We start from the raw sequence: 22,819 nt of genomic DNA, 5'->3' as shown, positions 1-22,819 counted from the left end.
ATGTTTGTCTCACCTCCACAAGCCTTTTTATGACAAGAGTGTGGGAGGAAAAATGGGTTTCAACAACCTACAAGTTTCAAAAAGTCAAATGTCAAATGAGAAATCATTTATAATTTTGTAATTAAAATTAAAAATTTCCAATAAAATAATATTGATTAAAAATGTGTACCTTCAATAGCTCCAATTTTGCAAAACCTCGATATATTATGGCCTGAGACATTGAATGATTTGTTATAAACATTTGGATTTATTTTGCTGCTACATATATTTCATTAATCCATTCAATCTCACCAATCTTGGTAAGCATAAGGTTCAATGAATGTACTGTACATGGAGTCCAAAAGATGTGATCATATCGACCCTCCACAATCACACCCACAAATCTACAAATTTGTGCGTTGTCCGTAATGTCTTGGACAACATTATGTGGCTCCACACTTTCTATTGTATCAATAAGAATTGTGGATATGAAAGATGCATCTTTCTCTATTCCACTGCAATCAACAATTTTCAAAAACATTGTTCCTTGGGGGCATATTGCAATAACATTAATTAATGGCTGGTTACTTTGGTCTCTACATCCATCATAAATGTTGGACACCCTTGTTTTTGCCCATGCATCCCGGATTGAATGTAGTTTTCTATCCACATATTGTCTCTCTGATGCCAACAAAGTAGTGCAAACCTTTTCATATCCAAGGCCCTTGTACTTTTTTGGCACTTCATTAACCGCCTTAATCATTTGTTGCCAATAAGGGGAACACACCAAATTGAATGCTAGCCCATTTGCATAGATGCAACTGATGAGCACTAGTATTGCTGCAAATCCTGGAACTACCGGCTTTACTTTATCAACCCGGGGTTCGTACAAACTTGGAGGTGACAGTGCTGTATAGACAAGTAAAAGTGATGGTTCTGCCTTTTGTCACCGTTTAGTTGGCGAGAGACCACTAGGGTGTTCAAGCCAGACTTCTGTGGATTTAGAAGAAGCTTGATTACTGATGGGAGAAAGAGAAATCTACTCTAGGAGAATGCTTGTCTACTGCAATAAGGAAAATGACTGAAATCCTATGTTAAAAACACACCATTTCCTACCTAACTGCTGAGAAACTATGCTTTACAAGAATGCCAAGCTAACATGTATGAAATGCTACCGTTTAAAGCATAGAAGTTCAAAACATCAAACATCACTACTGTGCATGTAAAGGACTGAAATAAATCTGTTTTTTTTTTTATTCTTTTCTATGGAAAATCAAGTGTGAACCCTAATCTCTTTTGGTGATGTGGTAGGTGGCTTAGGGATGCTGGTGGATGGTTGGGAGACCCTCAGGTACCCTTGTGTGGCTTCCTAAAGGTTTTCCCTCAATTCGGCTTCAAAACAGGTCACTACAGGAAAACCTACAGGATTCCCTGTATTTGTACAGGATACAACCGAGAGCAAAACGATGGGTGCTGGAGGTGATGGAAGGTGGTTGGTAGGTGGAATGGAGTGAAAAAATGCCTAGGGTCACTCTGAACTCAAAACCAAAGTTAGGAGATAGTTGGATTTGCTCAACATGCTTGGAGGAGTTCCTATGTAAAATGATGAAATTGGTGAAGGTCTTGGTGAAAGCAAGGAATGATTATGGATTGATGAAGTTGGAAGGTGGTTGCTTGTTATGGGATCTCTCTCTACTTCTGAAACATCTGCTCTGCATCAAACATTGATATTTGCCAAAAAAATCATGTAAACAAGAAGAATTCTAATAAGCTAGAAAAACAGAGTTTAATGAGCTAGCTGTCTACTTCATGCATGAGGAAAATTGCATAATGAAATGGAATCATTGATGAGATCTATTGTAAGACTGAAGAAGGAAGAGATGGTAATTAAATCCTATGCTTGCAAACTGATCAAACGCTGGTTCAAGTACAGTAAACTCTAAATTCTATGAGAAAATAGAAATCTGTTTTTTTGGGGCTGCATAGGGGTCCTTTCCTCAAGTCATGATCCCTGAAGGAAGAGATGAGGCCAAGACACCTACTGACATCTTTGTGATGCTTTTTTCCATTCTAACCTGTTGCTGAAGTAAAACACAAATGGAAGCAAACTAATAAACAAACTAATCAAATCTACACTGTCTGCAATGAAATACTTCTAAGGACAATTTAATCTTGAATCTATGAAACTAATCTAAGCATACAGATACAAGAAGATGAGCCTTTGCTGCTAGGGTTGGGCCCTAACCCAAGAGCTTCAGCCCTCTGAGTTAACTCAGTATTGGATCATGAAAAAGCTCATTCTCATTATCAAAACAGAAAATTACATAGCCATGTCTTCCACCAGTCTGGAGCTAAAAAATTACTAGTGTTTTTACAACAAAAATTTGAATCCTAATGAGGCTCTAGGCTCTTTATTTATACCACTGAAGTCCCCGACTTCCTTAAATCTAGGGAGGCTCGGCTCCCAAACTCGAGATGAATTAACTCTTTGACTATTACTTGCTCGACTGCCTTTTGATCTTCATGACTTGGCTGCTTGTACTCCGAGCTGGTGTTATTAATGGAGGAATTTTCGAATGAGGGAGGAGTAAATGAGGAGGATTTGCCTCCTACAATCTCTCTCCCTTGTCTCATTCAAGTTTCAAACCTTAATCTTGCCAAAATTCCTCGATTTTCTCTTTTAAACCTGCATTCAATACATATTAGTCCACTAGGCATAATATCTCACTTTAACTCATCTCTTTAAACAAAATATAATGAAAACATGCAATAAATTGTGAGAAGAGTTGATTTGACTAAGTTAGGAGGTGAGTTAAGGTCCATATAGTTACCCAATGATGAGGCTTATCAGCGACGATCTACATGTTCATCTGCTATGTCTCTACCTTGATTATTGAACGTTGCTTCAAGAGGGCCTAGAGTGGGCCTTTTATTAGTTGTGGCAGTAGGGTTAGATGGCAATGGAGGCCTAGTTGTAGAGCTTTGCACATGGTGTTTTCCCTTAGCAAGCTTCCTATCAGCAACATCTTGCAAAGGTGCATAGAATTTAATTTTTGTTGGATTCATTCCTTGGCCAAGTTTTCCATTTGCATCTTTTGGCCTGGTGCATACTTGCACCCCTGTGTTAGTTTGTCAAGTGAGATAAGTCTTCACTCTGGTATATGAACCATTTTTGATATCTTGGCATTCATTGCACTTCCATTTATATGAAACACCTCCTAGATTTTTCCAATAATCTCCACATACAGCCATAAAGGGGATTTTGGGTCTATTTTGATGTTTTCCCTTTCACTCTACTATGATGGTTCCATTTGCATAGGTTGTAGGTTATAGTGTGTGACTGCATATATGAGAAAATCCAAAATTCGAACTATTATGAATAGACAAAATTAAAAATTAAAATACATAAAAAATAAAAACTAAAGTACATAAAAATTAAAAAATTAAAATACAAAGAAACATTTAATTAATTATATTATAAAAACTTAAACATATAATATAAGGAATAATAAGAAATAATTTCTCAGGAGGCTTATATTATTATAACTTATAACTTCTTGTCTTTCTTGGGAGGCTCTAGAGTCTACTGTGAATACATCCAATGTTGAATATTATAATACTGTATTATACATAATTATAATTTACATTATTCAGCATTCTTATTATTTCTGATTACTGAGAAATAATTTTAAATAATTATAATTTATTATAATTTAAACATATAATTATAATATAAGAAATAATGTGCAATTTAAACATTAAGCATTGCTATTATAATTTAAATTTTAAACATATAAATGATATAATATATGAAACAATTATAATGTTACATTATATTTTATAATACACTCTGCTCTGTAAAATATTATCTCTCTGCTCTATTGGTCGACGCAACACGCGGCACAAAACAGTGACACACTGTAAGGGAAACATGTGGCACAACAGTGACACACGGTAACGGTAAGATAAGGGAGGCAGGACAAAGACATAAGGTAGGCAGGCAGGCGGGCGGACAGGTAAGGTTCGGGCTCAGCATTTTCTCAACACACTCATTCTCGGAGCTCTCTGCTCCTTTCGACGGACAGAGGCACTTTGCACAACACAATGACACACCATAAGCCTCAAGGGTAAGGTAAGGTAGGCAGACAGGTGAGTGGGTGTACACCTCCACGGGCGACAATGTGGTTCCTAGTACCTACAGACATGAGAGAGTGCCTACGTTACCCTAATGGAGATTTAAAAATAATTGCCGTCAAAACTGTCGATAATTCTCAAACCTGAGTGGGGTCGGTCTGTTGGGCTGTTGCTGTTTACAATTGAGCAGGTGCGGCGGTCGTTGCCTGGCGAATGTCTGGTGCGCTGTTGCTGTCTACAATTGAGCAGGTGTGGCCAACAATCTCATAGAATAAGACAAACAGGGACCACTTCATCGAATTATCCACCAAAAAACCTGAAACTGAAAACCACATTGATATTAAATTGAAATCTGGTCTTTGTCAACACAGGATCCGTTTCCTAAATACAGGATCTGTTTCCTCAACACAGGATCCATTTCCAACAATTACTGATCCGCCACATTGCCATTTCAAAGACGGATCAAGGCAGATCTGGATCTGGATCCGGATCGGATTCGTTGATCCGCAGATCCTGGACTCCCAGGTGCCGGATCCAGTAACTTAGCATTATTCTCATTCAATTCAGTATTCTTATTCCCAATAATTACAGTCTTGGTATAACTCTATCTTCCTTGTGACAAGCCCCTCAACACATAAGGAAAATCTGAACATACCCCTGCATTGTGTCTACGATCCCTATAAGATGAATGCTTACCCAAAATATATGATCACAGAGGTTTTATTCTTTCCTGGCTCCACTTGATGCCCTTTTGTTGATTGATTCTCTCTGATGGTTTGTCTTGCCCTGACGAGACATATTATTTCTCTATATGCATTTTTTCTATTTCTCCACTTTCCAGTGGAGACCTGCAGTTTCTTGGCCAGGTAATATATTTGTTATTAATGATGACAACAACCACTTTTTGTCATTCACGGACATAAATATCTACATAGTCCATCTTTCTTGGTGTCTTTCTTTTTGCTGGTAATTATCTGTATACTTCTTCTTTCCCAGCTTCTTGACTAGGCCTAAATACAAGTGTTACAAGTTATAACTTGGTATGCTAATCTTTGTGCTCAGGTGGTTGCCTCAAGTTTATTCAAGAGAAAAATAGTGATTTAATTTACTGCAAATGAAGAAGATGATTACAGTAGTTATTAAGGATAATGGTTTTTCTTGTTGAACAGGAAGGGGCATCTGAAGAGGACATTGGCCTTCTTCCGAAATATAAATTCAAGTCCATTGGAGGTTCTGAAAAAATCAGTGGTGAGAAATCTGGGCCTTTCGGAGGAGTCATGACCACTGGAGAATCATCAAGTGAACGGGTTCTTTCTGCAGAGGATGCAGTGAGTGATGTGATGTTTTTATTTGCTGGTCATGTTCACTCACTATGCCTTTATATATATTATAGACTGATGTTTCTCAATCAAAGAATGTTTTGGTGTGCAATGTGTGCATTTGTTTTCCCCATGGAATTGCTTGTGTTTGGTTTCAGTTCGCAGTGCACACAGTTATAAATTTTTGTCTTCATAACAATTTGTTTTGGTTGAAATAAGGAGATTGGCAAAAAATATCTTAATATTGTGTACTTACCGCCCTGAAGTTGCTAATGTATTTATAAATTAAATATCCTCGCGAGTTTCTTTTAGGATATTGTTTTCCTCTAAGTTGCACGAAACGGGGAAACGGGGAAGCGAAACGAAACGCGGAAGCGAAACGAAACGCGACCTCCCCGAATTTTGGAAACGGGGAAACGCGAATATATATAATAATATATATATATATATATATTAAAAACATTTAAAAATTATTAATATATATATGTGCAAGACTGCAATCATAAAGCATTAATGATACATTTACTTAAACATTTTAACATTAAGATTAAATTTACATCACAATGATCACATTTACTCATGAGTCATCACATAATGAAAATAAAAATATAGGAACTGGAAAATCCAAAATCAGCCTTTATTTATATTAGTATATAAGGCTGCAAGTACAATAAAGACTATAAGGCTGCAAGAACTATAGAGACAAGTCACAAAAGACTAATCCTCATCATAACAATCCTCATCAAAAATAGAAGCAGCAGAATGCTCAACAGTGGATGGTGGTGCTGAAGAAGATGATGCACCAATCTCCAAGAGAAACTCCTTGCTGAATAGTGTGATGAGAGAATGAGAGGCACTGCTCATTTATAACTTTAGAAATGGTTTCTAGAAGTGATTAGAAACCCTAAAATAAATTAAAAACTAATTAGGAAAAAAAAAAATTAAAAAACAAGTATTTTTTTGTGGGAAACGGGGCCCGTACGGCGTGGAAACGAGTTTCCGTCCGTACGGGCGCGTTTCCATTTCGGGAAACGCGCCCGTACGGACGGAAACTCGTTTCCACGCCGTACGGTACGGGGAAACTCGTTTCCGTTTCGTTTCCGTACGGAAACGGACCCCTGCCCAGCGTTTCCTGCAACTTAGGTTTTCCTTTGTGTTGACGTTATTGGATTATGGCATATATTGTCCTGGATCTTGGGCTAAACTTAATCGTAGTTCTGTTCAGTAAAAAGGGAAAAACGACAGAACACAGAATATGGTAGAAGTTTGTTCAGCGAAAGAACAGCCTGAAGGGAAGTATCATATATGCCTTTTATTCCAAGGTTATGTTGACACCATATGCATAAATGCAATGACACGGAAGTCATGAGAGGATTTGATTCTTATATCTGTTCAAGCCATATACAAAAATGCAATGACATGGAAGTGATGGAAGGATTTAATTCTTACATCTTGCATGTTTGGTGGGTAATATAGATTGACTGTAAATAAAACAATCGGGTGAAACATAACTACATTTTTTGGTGGAGGGTAAGTTTAATTTTTTTTTTTTTTGAATAACCTTTACACTTTATGATCAACAATTTGATCACAACAAAATTTGGAGCATCTGAAAGGGTGGGAAGCAGGAAAAATGCCCTTTTTCTTTCTTATCTACCATTTATTGCTATACTATGAAGAGACCTAGAGAGTTGCTTTAATTTCAGTTGAGATCACTCAGCATATATGTTTTGTATCTCAGCCATCACATCGTCGGGAATGTGAATTGACTTGCCATGCTAATCTGTGATTCTGAATTTTTCAAGTCTACCTTGGGATCCAGACTTAATATGGGTTATTTGGCTATGGCCTCAATTTCGACTCTTTGAAATGTGTATTACCTTGCATTATGAATCATTGTAGCACTCCCAATGCCTCAGGTCACCTTAAGAAGGTGGGGTTTTGTAACTTTCTGCTTCTTTTACTCAATCCAAACATCATTTTGAGGCCATCGTTGTCATTTGTTCGTCAAGAGCTTTCCAATGATATAAATTTCGTTTCAATGATAGCTTGGGGCACAAAGTTATGATCCTCAGAAGATTTGTGCCAGTACCACATCAATGTCTCTGTAAGGATGCCACATGCACCCCATTCCACATGTCAGTTTGAGGCGTTGAAAAGTCGCTAGGTTCGGTCTTCATAATGACGTGTAATTGTGATTTTATGTAATTGATGAAAAGAAGAAAAATAAAATTATTATTGTAGTGCTTGTCTCATGGGTTTCATGAGCAAGGAATTTTATTTTGGTGATGGCTCCCATTGCGAGCCTTTAGGATTTGTCATCTAGTCATAAAAGTCAATTTGAGTCTATGTCATGTATGAAGGACCCTTCTCGGGCATATTACACTTGTGTATGTGTCAATAGAAATGTCAAGTAGCCCGCCAAGACCAAGCACAAGCATTAACCTCAAGTCGGCTTCAAAGTGGAATTAATTATCTCTCCCATTGACATGTCGGCTCAGCTTGATATCAAGTCGACTTATTACCTTGGGAAACAACTATATATAGTCTGGTGGGTCCTCATTTCAGGATAGATTTTCGCAGATCACAGTCTGAAGTGTGAGGGTCATCAAGGCAGCCGAGTTACTGGCGAGGAAGGAAGAAAGAGAAACGAGGAAGTTTGTGTTGATTTGGGACTGTCTTGTGGGTCATCTTACCTCCACACGCACGAAATTGCAGACCTGTATATTGCAACAGTGAAGGCTGAGGAAATGTGAAAGTATATTGTAGTAGTGAAGGTCGAGGAAAGGTGAAAGTGTATGGAAGTACTAAACGCCGAGAAGAGGAGAAGTTTATTGCAACAGTGAAGGCTGAAGTCTGTTGCATCATTGGTGCAGTCCTCCTAGGGAGTTGAAGTGGAAGAACACTGAAAGTCTAAAGCAAGCCAAGGTTGAAGAAGAAGTCATGAAGGAGGACAGAGCAGAAGGTGGACTATCGTTGACAAAGGAGCTTTGTGTCTTGGTCTTCGAGAAGAAAATAGGTGAAGGGTCTTGGTCTTGGTATTCGTTAATGGGAAACTCTATAAGAGGAAGAATTTGTTTGGGTTTTCCTCTTAAAGAGTGAGGTTTTGGCCTTGGTTGATAGCAATGTTTTAAGACTTCGACTTCGACTCCAACTCGGCCGAGGATCGACTCCGACTTCGACTCGGCCGAGGATCGACTCCGACTCCGACTCCGAAACGGTAATGACTCGGCCGACTCGATTTCAATGACTCGGTCGTTGTAAAAAATACATTAAATATTTTTTTTTTTATTAAAAAACATAATTTTAAATATTTTAAACATAATTTTAAAGATTTTCATTCATGTTTCCAGAATCCAAACACACAACATTATAATATAGATGGAAGACAACATATGATCAAAGTAGGCTCATGAACCAATCCACTATATCAAAATGGTACCCAATGGCAATACATAGTCAACTGTCATACATGATCAAAGACTCAAAACAAAATACAAATAACCAAGGAGGCTAGAAATGGCCTCTACAACAAAAGTAAACTGTGATGGTGACCAGACTCCAATACTAGTACTACTGCAGCACTGCTAGCAGCTACACTACTACTGGCTAGTAGCTACTGCCAGAGGAGCCAAGATCATCTCGACCAATCTCTGGATCATCATCATCAGAGTCAGACAAGGGTCTAAAATCTGATCATAAAAACAGTGAAGTCTATCTCTATGGATCAACTCTCAGGATACAAACTTTCTCTATATCATCTGAATTCGGAAGAAGAACTACTGGATGAGTTTTCTGAATATTTGTTGGAAGAAACATCTCTGTATTTGAATAAGGCCAAAATCTTTTTAATCTGTGTATGAAAGGATTAACAATTTTTGCTATTAGACTCTAGACCAAAACCTTAAGGAAGAATTCTTGAAGGACGATAACAGAAGATTATTATCATCTCTAGACCTCGTTCTAGTAATCTGAGGAGGTCGAAAGTCTGCTCTTAAAATTGAGATATTTGCAAAGTTCTTCGTGGCTCGAAATTTTGTATTTGCTTTGAAGTTTTGAAGTCTATTGCGAGATCTAAGTATAGTGCATCGAAATGTGACAGTCGAAGTTATCTCTTCTTATGGAGCAAGTCTGAAGTCTTCAACTAATACGAGGTCTGCAAGTCTAATTACTGAGCTTATACGTAACTTGAAGTCAAGACCAAGTCTTAATTTTCTTGTGGAAGAATTTCTTTTATGCATCTCTGTGGGATTGAAAACAAACCGATATGACATTTGAGTTCAAAGGATTTGTCATAACTAATGTAGATCAAAAAAATTAATGATCAAAAGGATAAAAAGGACAGTGATTGAACTTTGAAGTAAAATTCCAATGGGAAGAAATTTGAACTTCATCTTGTCCAAGGATTACAATCAAGTCCAAATTGGTAATTGGAATGACAATGTATCCAAGTTGATAAACTTGTTTCATTTCTGTGTTTGAGGACAAGTATGAAAACAATGGTTATTTGGAGGAGTGACTAGGCTGAGACCTAGTAGGATCAAAATCACTATAGAAGATTATCTGTGTTTAAAGGATAAGATCCTTGAGGCTCATACTCCTGAAGAGTTGACCATGCAAAGACAATTTTGTGAACCAAGTCAAGAATGGTGTTAGCAGAAGGAATTTCTGGAGGACGATGGCCAAAAGTCTGAAGGCATCTCTGGTGGAAGAAGATGACATACATCTGTTGAAGTGAAGGACTGTAAGTATACACTAAAGTTGATCAGGTATATATCTTGTTGTTTCTCTTTGTTCAAGATCCAGGCAAAAATATGTGTTGAGGTTTCCTTGCTAAGATGTATGCTCTTAAGATGCTAAAAACATTTAGCATATTATTATAACAGTTTGGAATCCATAACAATCATTAAACAATTCAAAAATCCCAAAAAAATGAATATTTTAATGCGGTTTACGTGTGCCTGGCCGTTCCCTTGTGACTCGGCCGAGTCATATCGGAACCGGCCGGGTTGGCCGAGTCACCCATGACTCGGCCGAGTCATGGGTGACTCGGCCAACCGGACCGTTTCCAAGGCCGGGTCACTCCCTCCAGCTGCAACTCGGATCAACTCGGCCGTTTCGGTTTCGAAACGGCCGGTTTTTAAAACACTGGTTGATAGCCTATATTTTGTGTCTTTGGTCTCTTTACAGTTTATGCATTGGTAGCTGTTTGATGAAAAGAGCACTAATAATCTAAGTAGAAGAAGATCCTAATCTTAAGAAGTAAAAAACACTTACAAGTAGTTACTAATAGAAGAGAAATCACAATTACTATGCCCTAGATTTCTCAACATGGGGGTGGTGCTTAATCAACACTTAGGCCACATGCCTCTTGCCATGTCAACTTTTGGCTCCAAATCCACTTACTTTTGAAGGGGTAGAGTATGTACACTTCCATAGACTTCAATAGTCAAATTGTTGCGTGGATGCAGTTCCTTATCCCACAAACAAGGGGGTCTCATACACCAATTTGGTGTTTGGCTTGGGCATGATCTTAAAATTAGATTATTATTATTGTATAATTATTATTATTATGAATTATTAATTACGCCCTTAATCTAGGCTAAGTAACCTATCTTCCACCAAGACTCCGTGATGGGGTGACGCAGGTGCGGGGAGACGACATAGGGGGGATGTGTAGGAGCACCCTCAAATTTTAGGAAAATTTAAGGGGGACGGGGAGACATGAGAGGTGTGTGTGTGTATATATATATATTTCATTAATGAAAGTATAAATATATTGATCCATACATAATTGAATTAAATAATGAAATACACTGATCCATATTCATCATTCATACTAATATGTACATTATTCATACTCAACATTCATGTTGGGTATGTGTTATATTCTTTGTAGGACTAGCATTTATAGCAAGTGATTTTTGTCTTCGGTTTTCGGGTGCATGGTGGTTTTGTAGATCCAGTCAAAGGAATTATTGTTATATTCTAATCTAGGGTTAATGGATTAGGGGTTTATGAATGCTTTGGCATGTATATAATGTATTGTAACATTGTAAAGAAAATAATGAAAAATTAATCTAGTTTTCCCAGTTTTGGGTTCTAGGAGAAAAAATTCTATGTATATTTACTGTGATTGCCATTGTATCTTTCCTGATAATTTTAAGAATTTGTTTGTATGTATTATCTATACAGGGTTAAAACCTACAATTCATCCATATTCCACGAGATTCAATAATGAAATATATTGATCCATATTCTTCATTCATCATTCTAGAATGTAAATTGACTTAAAATTTAAATTCATCATTCATCATTCTAGAATATAATTAGTATTAAGAAAAATAGATTATAGTAGATACTGAAGTCTGAAGATTAGAATAGTAAATTGATATAACTCAACAAACTCAAAAGGGGTGCTTTTGGCCCCCCCCCCTCAAAAAGGGTGCTTTTGGGCATCCCTCTTTTGAGGGGGTGCACCGAGAAGCACCCCTTTTGGGGAAACGTGTCCCAATACAGAGCAAAGTTCCGCAAAAGATGTTCCACATAAGCATGAATATGTGGAATTGTAGAAGCTTGAGTACGTGGGAGCCAAAGCATCATCTTGTACATCCTCTATGCCCAATCTCTTCAACCTTTTCCATATTTAACTAGTAGTGTAGACCTATTGTAATTTGCAAGAGTGGGTTATAGTAAGCAGATTCCTTGGTATATTCGAGAATAACGCCCCCTGCATCTCCCTAGGAGGGGGATGTGGGGAAATGTTTCCCTAGGTGTCCCACTGTCTCAAGTGCGTGGGAAGCATGGGGTGCATGCGTCCCACCTTGGGGGACACATCAACGTGGAACATTGTAATTAACCCCTTTTTATAAAGCTTTTTTATATGTATTAAAGATCTTTATATATTATATGAGGAAAATACATGTATACAACTAGGCTGAAAGCTCTTACAATGATATATTCATTATGAACTTAACATGTGGGTGGGGAGGATAATGACGTTTTTGCCAACCACCATAGCTACATCTAATTGAATAGGTAGATCCCTTGTCCCACAAATAAGGGGTCTCATACACCAATTTGGTGTTTGGTTTGGCATTATTATTATGAATATTTAATTAGACCCTCAATGAAGGATAATTAACCCCTTTTATAAAGTTTATATATACTATTATATAAGCCAATCTCTTGTCCCACAAACAAGGGGTCTCATACACCAATTTTGGTAATTAGGCTTGACTTTATTATTTTGAATATTTAATTAGACCCAATATATATATATATATATATGAAAAAAATACATGTATATAGCTAGGTTTTGGAAGCTCTTACAAAAATCTATTCATTATGAATTTAATGTGAATTTATCTCAACCACCAAAGCTACATCTAATTCACTATTATATATATATATGTGTGTGTGTCATTATAGCATAACATTATATTATTTAAACTAATTATATATGATTAATATGCATTGGTTTATAACCATATGTAACCCATGTGGGTCCCCTTTGATCACTCATTTATAGATGTAGGAAATCCATGAAATTGTGCAATTGCTAATATGAACAATTTGAAAACTAGTTTCTTTTCATTTAGACACCAAATTTCTCTACTTATTTTGCAGCGAAATAAGAACATAATGAAATACACAATCACACAATTTTCTGGGGAACCCAACTAGGAAAACCCTCTGCTTGATTATTGATAGAAACTGAGCATTAGATCTCTTACAAATGCAACTTGTTTCAATCTGAAAAACAAACTTGTTTTCCTCCCTTGAACCATGCTTGAAACCCTTGCAAGATTGTTGATCCTTATCTGCTCTCTATCAAACTCATACAATCCTTTGCCCACTTGGCTCGAACTCTCCCTATACTGGGAGTCTCTGACTGAGTGGCTACCTCCACTCGCCCTAGGCTATTCTGCTCATCATCATCCTGTTGGTCAACCCAACTACTAATTAGCTTAGACTAACGCTGAGATATTGGCTGAGGATCCCTCTTGAAAGCTCTATCCTTTTCTCGCTCAACCACCACTTCTCTACATTGAGCTCTCCTTGCCTTGTTGCTCAAGGCTGCTCAATCCTTGGTATGCCATCCTGCTTCCCCAAAGAGCTCTCCAACACCTGCCCACTAACAACCTTGTAGTCCTTCACAATAGGCTGAACTTAGGGCTCAAATCAACGACTAACATCTTTCCACAATACTGTACTTTGACTGATCTTTATTCTGTCCCTTGCTCTGATACCATGTAGAAAATCCACGAAATTCTGCATTTGCTAATATGAATAATTTGAAAACTAGTTTCTTTTCATATAGACATGTAATTTCTCAACTTATTTTGCAGTGAAATAGAAACAAAAATAAATACACAATAACACAATTCAACAACACAATTTTTCTACGGAACAATTGTTGATAGAAACCGAGCATTAGATATCTTACAAACACATCTTGTTTCAATCTGAAAAACAATCTTGTTTTCCTAGCTTGAACCAGGCTTGAAACCCTTGCAAGACTGTTGATCCTTATCTTCTCTCTATCAAACTCATACAAGCCTCAACACACAAACTGTGGTCTCTATTTCTTTGTCTCACCAACTCGTGCTCACAAAATAATAATTACAATGAGTGCCTTCATCCTCCTTATAAGCAAGTCGAATGGGTAAACGTGGAAAATTATATTTTAGGAATTGATTTTGTGATTGACGAGTTCACTGAGTTGAACTAACTCATGCAACTCGTCTCATCTCAATTCTAGAACTTGAGTTTCAGTCATTTGTCCTTTTCCTAAATTAACTCACACTAGAAGACAATAAACTCGACCTTCCACTTTTGCACATTAGTTAATTGTTTCATAACGCATCCTAACTTCTAGGAACGAATCCTAAATTATAGGAATTCATCCTAACTTTTAGGAATTATCTCCTAAATTATAGGAATTGGTTCCTAACTTATAGGAACTTCAGCATGCTGAGGATAAACTAGTTGCGGTTCCTTTGATTAAGGCACAAATCAAGGAACCCTTTCTTGCTAACATTTTCAACAATACATAGCCTGAACAAAACCAACCACGCACATTATCCCCTCAAGCATCCCAGGAGGTCTGATGGTTGTGAGTCAGCCTAGGTTGACGTAGGATATGCAGTCAATGTCTAACTATTTTACGTTATGGAGTTTTGGTTTGATTTGGGGAAATAATTTTTAATCAAATGGTGATATTTGTTATTTAAAATGTGTTTTTATTATATATATGAATTCAACACTTGAAAAAGGGCACTTGTGATTTCAATTAATCTTGTCATATTCTGGGAAATTCACCCAAAAATTTACAAATAGAAAGAAATAAAGAAAGAAGGAAATTATTTTAATTCCCACAAGGCTAAAGATAGCCTAGGGGATATACTGCCTCACCATCTGATTTCTCCATTCAAACCTTATCCTATGTAGCATGACAATGAGCGCTCCCAACTTCTCAATAGTCCCCTCACTGAATAAATTATACCAAGAGCTAGTTGTCAAGATATTTACATCACTGTTTTTTTGCTGTATTTGAAGGCCTCACATTCTATAAAATGAAATGTTGTTCCTTTTCCACTTTTCCAGAAGAGCAAAAAATACACACTCTTTCTCCCCAAACCCTTTTGGTCTATTCCAACGTCTTGTTTCACAACATAGTTGATGAGAGTTAGTTCTTAATTTAGAAATACGAATTTTGGCTCTCCATGAAATATTGGCCCCTATGTACTCTTTTTGATGATGATTACGAGTGGGATTAAACTCTTCAATATAGTACTTTCTCTTTTTCCTTTGCTCTTTATCCCAAGTACTTTCTCTTTCTCCTTTGCTCTTTTTGGGCACATGTTCAAGTAAATACCACATTTACTAAACCATTTGCTATTTTGCTACAACCAAGTCATGTTTCTTTTGCACAATATGTCATTGAGGACAACCTTAGGCCATCTTCCCTATTCTATTTGCTTAATTTTTTGAGCAACCGCCATTTCACTTAGCAAGATATCACAAGGAATTGAACTTTTAATTTTGAACTTGTTTGTAATCAAATGTTTTTGAATTTTCTCAATTTGTTTCCACTGTAAATCAGATGTATTGCTGGCCCATAGTTCACAACCGTAGAGAATCACCAAAATCATTAAAAGCCCAAAAAGAGTTTAGTGGTCTTCCAATCCCATAGTTCTGCCTCTCTGCACCTATTTTTGAAAAGCATAAAATGCTTTCCAACCTACCAAAGTTCGTTTCATTTTGCAACCTTCCCAACTTAGATTTTTGTTGAAGACAATTCCAAGGTATTTGTGATATGCAACTTCTTCAAGAGTGCTTCCTTCAAAGTAGAACTTATGTTGGCCAAGGCTCCTTCAAAGTAGAACTTATGTTGGCCAAGGCTATTTGGAAGCGGGAGAGGATGTGGGGCGCAAAAGGGGAAGGGGGAGCAGGGAGCAACAATTTTCAGAAGCTTCCGGATGAGGAGCAAATCAAGAGTGAATTTAATATAATATATATTTTTATGCATATATGTCAACAAAAGCATGTAGAATGATGAGTTAGTTATAAAAAGCAAAAAAATTGTATTAAACCATATAACATGTCCACAAATTACAAGTTCTCATTTATATAACATGTAATGGTGCACATAACCAAAATAACATTGAGCGCAATCCATCTCTGAACCGAAAATACATCAACAAATAGGCTTTAGATGGCCTCTAGCATCCAAAAAAATAATGCTACAACAAATACCTACATATCATCAAAATCATTGCCTATCTTGGGATTTTTGTCGTTAATATCACCCTCTAAGCATTAGCATAAGACAAAAAAACGTAGCATATCAAGTCAAGATTTGTTCGAGTGATGGGTACTTTTTTAGTAGGGTCATGATTCCACTTTGGACAACTCATTTCATGGAGATATTTATTGCATTGAATTCCTCTTTTCAAGCAGACCAAAATCAACCTAAAGATCACTAAATTTGGACAAGGAAAAATATGTTTTTGAAGTCAAGCCCACACATGTGCAAATTGTCAAGGTCGGCTTGGGGTCAACTTGGGCAAATTGATCCCCCTCTATCACATATAAATAGAAGTGACCTCCAACCTCATTTGGCACATTCATCACATAACATATTCTTCTCTCTCCTTCTTTGATTGGGTCGTATTGATTGCAGGGCAACCTTTCTTCTTCACATGTGCTAGTTTTTGGAATATAGTTTGACTGGGCCAATGTTGCACGAAGCAGGGACGCGGAAGCGTCATTTTCCAAAAATCTAGGAAGCGAAGCGTCTACTATATATATATATATTTTTATTTATATTTTTTTGCATTTATATTCAAAACAAACATCCCAAATACCAAATTAGTTGTAGAAGACATGAAAACATGAATATTTTTACATAAATCAAGATAGATATGGCATCCGTGATTCCATTGTACATCAATGATTAATTATTCGAGCATCAACCATATATCTTCTAGCAATTACAAACATACATCAAATTTTAAGCTTATTATAAAACATAAAACATTTAAGCATACTATAAAACATAAAACACAGAGCATATTATCTAGCAAGTGAGCAACTGTCAACATTTGTCATGTCCAAAATTCAAATAATAATGTTTACAAAATAGGCCACTTGGTCACCGCCAAGACAAAAAGGTTCAAATTCACAACAAGCCTACAAGTCTAATGATTAATCTATGACAAAAGTAGTAAATTGTGAATATATCTACTGATCTCTCCTCCTTCCACCACAAAGAGAACGTGGCAGTGGGCCTCCACGTGGTGGCAATGAAGAAGGTGCCTGTGGAAGTTGTGGGAGTGGTATTGAAACTGATGAAGACGAAGCCCCTGCTGTTGGTGTTGAACCATGGAACCTAGGAACCAAGGGACCAAATGGGGGTGGCATCTCAACTCGATAATCATCATCATCCTGGAATCGCTCAAAAAATTCATACCAAAAAAACCACTAGTTAACAAAAAAAAATTAAAAACAGGAATTAGAGAAATGCTTTATAAGAAAAATTCATACGACAAAGGACATACCTGGATAAGAGCATCCAATAATTTCTCTAATCACAAAACTCCATCCTCCAAATTGGGCTCCTTTGGATTCCTGTCCCAAACCTTAAGGTCTTTATTAGTCTTTGCATCATCACAGTAATGGGACAAAAATCACAATTTGTAATGAACATAAACGAAGCTCTCTACCCGGTCTAAACTCAACCTATTCCTTTTAACACTGTGGATGAAAGAATAAGAGCTCCAACACCTCTTTGCAGAGGAAGTGTTTACCACCTGTGATAACACCCGCAATGCCAAAGTCTGTAGAAGTGGAGTAGCACCTCCATGCATGTTCCACCACTCAAGAGAAGAAAAAGTCTCTCGATCTCTAATTGCATGCATGCTCCGAAATGGACTAGTGCTAAGCGTATAGTTGCTCAACTGTCTCCATACCATGGCAATCTCCTCCTCATCAGGGACTAATTTACTCAATGCAATCATATATTTTTTGTGAACCTCTTGATCTAGGTGTGGTTTTCTCCTGCTCCCCCCCAGGGGCTGGTGTTGAAAGCCATGATGGATGATAGTATTTAGGTGTCAAAACATATGCTAATGCATGCAATGGAACATTTAGCATTTCCCATCGGTTTTCCACCTCTGCACAAATATAATTGTACAAGGTGATATCTCTAGGTTCAACAATGTCTTTAATCTGCCCCAACATGCTATCCATTTGCTCATACACCTCCCCAATTATTGGTCGATCCGAATCTCCAAACTTGATCATGTAATAAATTGGTTTGACCAAAAGTACATGTCAAGAATAGTGTCCTTGGCTACATTAGCACCATCTCTATTAGTGTTAATTTCCTCCCATGATTTAGCGGTCACCATATTAGTTAAAGCTTGTCTCGTCTTCACTAGCCGCCTAAAGGTGAGGTAATAACTTGCAAATCTTCTTTTTGCAAGTTTAAGCAGCTCCAACTTGGAGTAAGTGCCATAGAAGTAGTTTACCCTTGTATGCCCTGTGATAAATTTAATGAGTTGCTTCCCTCTCTTGTAAATCTCATTAATCCACCCACATTCTTTATGCTTCACAATATCATGCATCAAAAGGTTCAATGTGTGGACCAGGCACTCAGACCAAAAGATGTGTGGATGAGTACGCTCAATAACTTTTCCTGCTGCCTTACAATTTGTTGCATTATCTGTGATCACTTGAACCACATTATTTGGACCAACATCTTTGATTGATTGCAATAGGAGATCTGCAATGTTTTGGGGAGATGCACTGATGGAGGAGTCATGGCATGTAATAAATACTACACCACTAGCAGAAACACCAAGAACATTTATCAAATGTTGGTTTCTAATATTTGTCCACCCATCTGATACAATGGATACCCCATAATTTACCCACTCATTAGTAAAACGTGTCAAAGATCTTTGAACCTTTGCTTTTTCTCTTTCTAATAACATTGTTCTAGCTTTATCATAGTTGGGGGACTTGTATCCTTTTGGGGCTTCATTGATGGCCTTTACTATTTCATGCCAATAGGGAGAGCGAAGCACATTGAATGGTACGTCGCAAGCATAAAGAAATCAGACTATTTTTCCACCCACATCATCCCTCTCAGCAACATTCAGGAAATCCCCTATTGTTCTTTTACCTCCAGAGCTTGCAGAAGTACCATGAGGAGATGAGCTACCAAATCTAGAGGTTGCACTTGATTCAAATTGAGTTTTTTGTTTCTTGCTTTTTTGTTGTGCAACCTCCTGTATTTGGATGTATTTTCTTCTTTGTTTAGCTGAAATGTTTAGGCAAATTTGTATCACCAAAACACTCTTTTTATCATCACTGCCCATCACCCCACAAAGATGCCTCCTCACATGGGTATATGAACCACTAAATGGTTTTCCTCCATGACAACCATGAGGGCACAAAAATTTGTAGCTTCCACCACCCTTTCCCCCTTTAAGTTTGGTCACATAGTTCCACAAGGGTGTTAATGTAGCTTTCCCCTCTATTATTTCACTGTTCCCTTCAGGTTCATCCCCTTCCTCTTCAAACCCTTCCTCTTCATCATACATTGGGTCACTCATATGGGGACTACTATCCTCTTGTTTGTCTTCCCTTCTATTCCTACTCCCCCCTGCCATCATTAAAACCAAAAGTGGAATGATACATAGAAGCCAAAAGAACACCATCTTGGAATATGGATATAGGTGGTGGGCAACCTGCAATTAAATGAGCAAGTAGAAAGAATGGGAAAGAGTAGGAGAGGGAGGAGAAAAATACAAAAAACAATGACAAAAAAATGAGGGGTTTGGGGTTTGCACTTACCTCTTTAGCTCTTGTAGATGGAAGCTCTTCTTTACTCCTCCAAACTCCTCTTCTTTAATCAATAGAAATGACATGAAGAACATGTCTTACATTTACATTATACATTACAAGGGCTAAAATATAAATTATGAAGACCGACCATAACTACAAAATTCAACATGACATGCCTTACTAGGTTTAACATAATTTTTTTTATTAACAGTAGTTCATCTTTTTTATGGATTTCAAGTGTTTTAGAGTAAAAATTCCAGCAAAAACAATGGAATTATCTGCTAGATGTATTTTGGATGTCTTCATAGAGAATCTTGATAACATCTTGATGTAAGATGCATTATGATCTCTCAGTCTGATGATGGTGACTGTGTCACCTACAGATCTAGTAGGATGATTTCCTTCTTATTCGATTTTGTTATCCTTTTACTGCTTTGTATATTTTTTCCTGCATGACATCACTATGGAAACCAAGGCCCTATGAAGTGAATTTCTGCTATTTCTTCCTCATATAATGATAGTGTTTTGCCATATTGGTGTCAGTATGCTAATAATTTCAGCAATAACGTCCTCAGAATCTGTAGATATGCTAGCTTTCTAGTTGTTCATCGCGAGACCAGAAAAAAATCGTAATTTCCATTCATAGTGGAATGGATAATTACATTCTTTAGGTGCCTACAGCATTTGTCATAAAGAAAATCAGACATAGCAGCATCTTCTAAGTCTCAAGGCTGTCTAATACATATAGGCTAGCTGTAAATATAATTTCTATTAAAAAAGACTGCCACATATATATTCTTCGAGTGTTCTGTCCAGCTTCCTGGATTTTTTATAGTCTCATCACAGATGGCCAGACCATATCCTGGTGGTTGAACCATTTTATAGTAACATATTGTTAGCAGGTGGTTTAGAATAATCTTTGAATGAATGTTACCTGTTACATGTGTAATGGAATACACTTTGGTTACGTTAACAGGTTTACCTCCCGAGAAAAAATAAATTTCTGTTATAATGTGTTGCTTGAAAACATAAAGACATATAATTGGATGATAATACAAAGCATCATAGAGGATCCATCCAATTCTAAATTTTTTAGCTTGATCATTTTCATTTGTTGCTAATTAGTATACCAAATAAACTGGACCCTGTGTACATCATACAACTAATTAAATATTTGCATTTTCATCCTCATAAATTCGTCCATTTGGTATGCATATTGTCAGTCATTTAAGTTGTTAGACTGACACTATGGGTTCAATCTAAACACTCAAGTTCATCTTAAAAAAATGGTCAATAACTATTGGCTGTTATGTTGCAAAGTATGATATTTTCAATGTCACTGCCAACCAGAATCTAGATAGCATTTTGGATTTGTTAAGCATAGCCCTGATCCATAGCAATGCTGATTTCTTCGGCAAAAGTTCTTACAACTCTTTTGTGTTTCCTATTATGCTTTGCATTATGTTTTTCATGCTACGGTCCTAGGAGTCTAGTTGGGTTTCTCAAATGAGACATTTTACAAATGTAGTATCTATATTATATAATCATCTTAGGCTTTGGACAAAGTTTTTAGTACATAAATATCTTGCAGAGGGACTATATTACTGTTCATGTTTCTAGGGTTTTTGATTTATTTAGGTGTTTAATTGGTAGCATTACTTCTGAGATTGATCTTTGCCGCTGATCTCATATTTCACAGGAGTGGCAGTAAGAATGTATTATGCATCTGTTAGCATTTAAAACACTTAAGATTTTCTGTTACTAAATAATATATTCAGTTACCCTTACCATACCTTGTAACCATGAGTACTATCATTCAAGCTGAGCCACCTACCTTTGAAGAAGCTGTGAAGGAACAAGTCTGGAAGGATGCCATGGCCGAGGAGTATGGATCTATTATGAAGAATGATGTATGGGATGTCGTTCCGAGACCAAAAGGGAAATCCGTGGTGACTTCAAAATGACTATATAAAATCAAGCATGGAGCTGATGGAAGCATCGAGAAATGCAAGGGAAGGTTGATTGCCCGAGGGTTCTCCCAAAAAGAGGGAGAAGGTTGTGATGATATATTTGCTCCCGTTGCTCGCTACCCAACCATTAGATCAATTGTTGCCCTTGCTACTAGTCAAGGATGGACTCTTCGCCAGATGGATGTAAAGACAACATTCCTTCATGGCATGTTACAAGAAGAAGTTTACGTTGAGCAACCACATGGATTTGAAGTGAAGGACTGAGAGACACACGTTTGCAGGTTGAAGAAGGCGTTGTATGGATTGAAACAAACCCCAAGAGCATAGTATGCCCATATTGACAGTTACCTGGTGAAGCTTGGATTCACAAGGAGCAATGTTGATCCCAACCTCTACTTCAAGGTGGTCCAAGGTATGCCTTTGATTTTAGTTTCATATGTTGATGATTTATTCTTGACTGGTAGTGAGCTCATGATGCTTGAGTGTAAGAGGGAGTTAGCCTTTGAGTTCGAAATGAAGGAACTCAGTATGATGCACTATTTCTTGGGACTAGAAGTTTGGTAGAAACCCGGTGAGATTTTCTTATCTCATGGAAAATATTTTGTGAAGCTGTTGGAGAGATTTGGAATGACAAAATTCAAATCCTTGGCCACGCCAATGGAAATGAATTTCAAGAAGTTATGTAGAGATGCTGCTGGACTTGACCTTGCTAATCCTTTTGAGGATAGACAACTGATTGGGGCATTGATGTTCCTTGTGAACACTCGTTTGGACATATGCTTTGCAGTGAACACTTTGAGTCAATTTATGACTGAGCCCCTCCATGCACATTGGGTTGCTGCCAAACACATTATGAGATATTTACATGGGACTGTTAACCTTGGTCTGAGATATTTTGCCAAAGATGTACGATTGCATGGATATACTGATGCTGATTGGGCTGGAAACATTATTGACAGGAACAACACATCGGGGTGTTGTTTTAGCTTGGGTTTGGCTATGGTATCTTGGATGAGTAGGAAACAAAAGTCCGTAGCTTTAAGCACAGTCAAGGAAAAA

At 37.2% G+C, this 22,819-nt stretch overlaps 1 protein-coding gene across 2 annotated transcripts in view; it reads left to right on the top strand.

Annotated features, from left to right (window-relative positions):
* Positions 1 to 22,819, top strand: part of LOC149219661 (E3 ubiquitin-protein ligase At1g12760-like) — a 126,933-nt gene that overhangs the window by 87,098 nt on the left and 17,016 nt on the right. For both annotated transcript variants that reach the window (XM_089384433.1, XM_089384434.1), the window contains exon 4: positions 5,283 to 5,441. In XM_089384433.1, coding sequence (XP_089240559.1) covers positions 5,283 to 5,441 — 159 coding nt within the window. The remainder of the gene's footprint in view (positions 1 to 5,282; positions 5,442 to 22,819) is intronic.

The sequence above is a fragment of the Pinus tabuliformis genome, chromosome Q, assembly GCF_031772625.1.
Source record: "Pinus tabuliformis cultivar Carrire ecotype Pingquan chromosome Q, CPIR1, whole genome shotgun sequence".
In the NCBI taxonomy this organism is placed as follows: domain Eukaryota; kingdom Viridiplantae; phylum Streptophyta; class Pinopsida; order Pinales; family Pinaceae; genus Pinus; species Pinus tabuliformis.
Note: the sequence above shows the minus strand (reverse complement) of the source record. Positions and strands in the feature narration are given on the sequence as shown.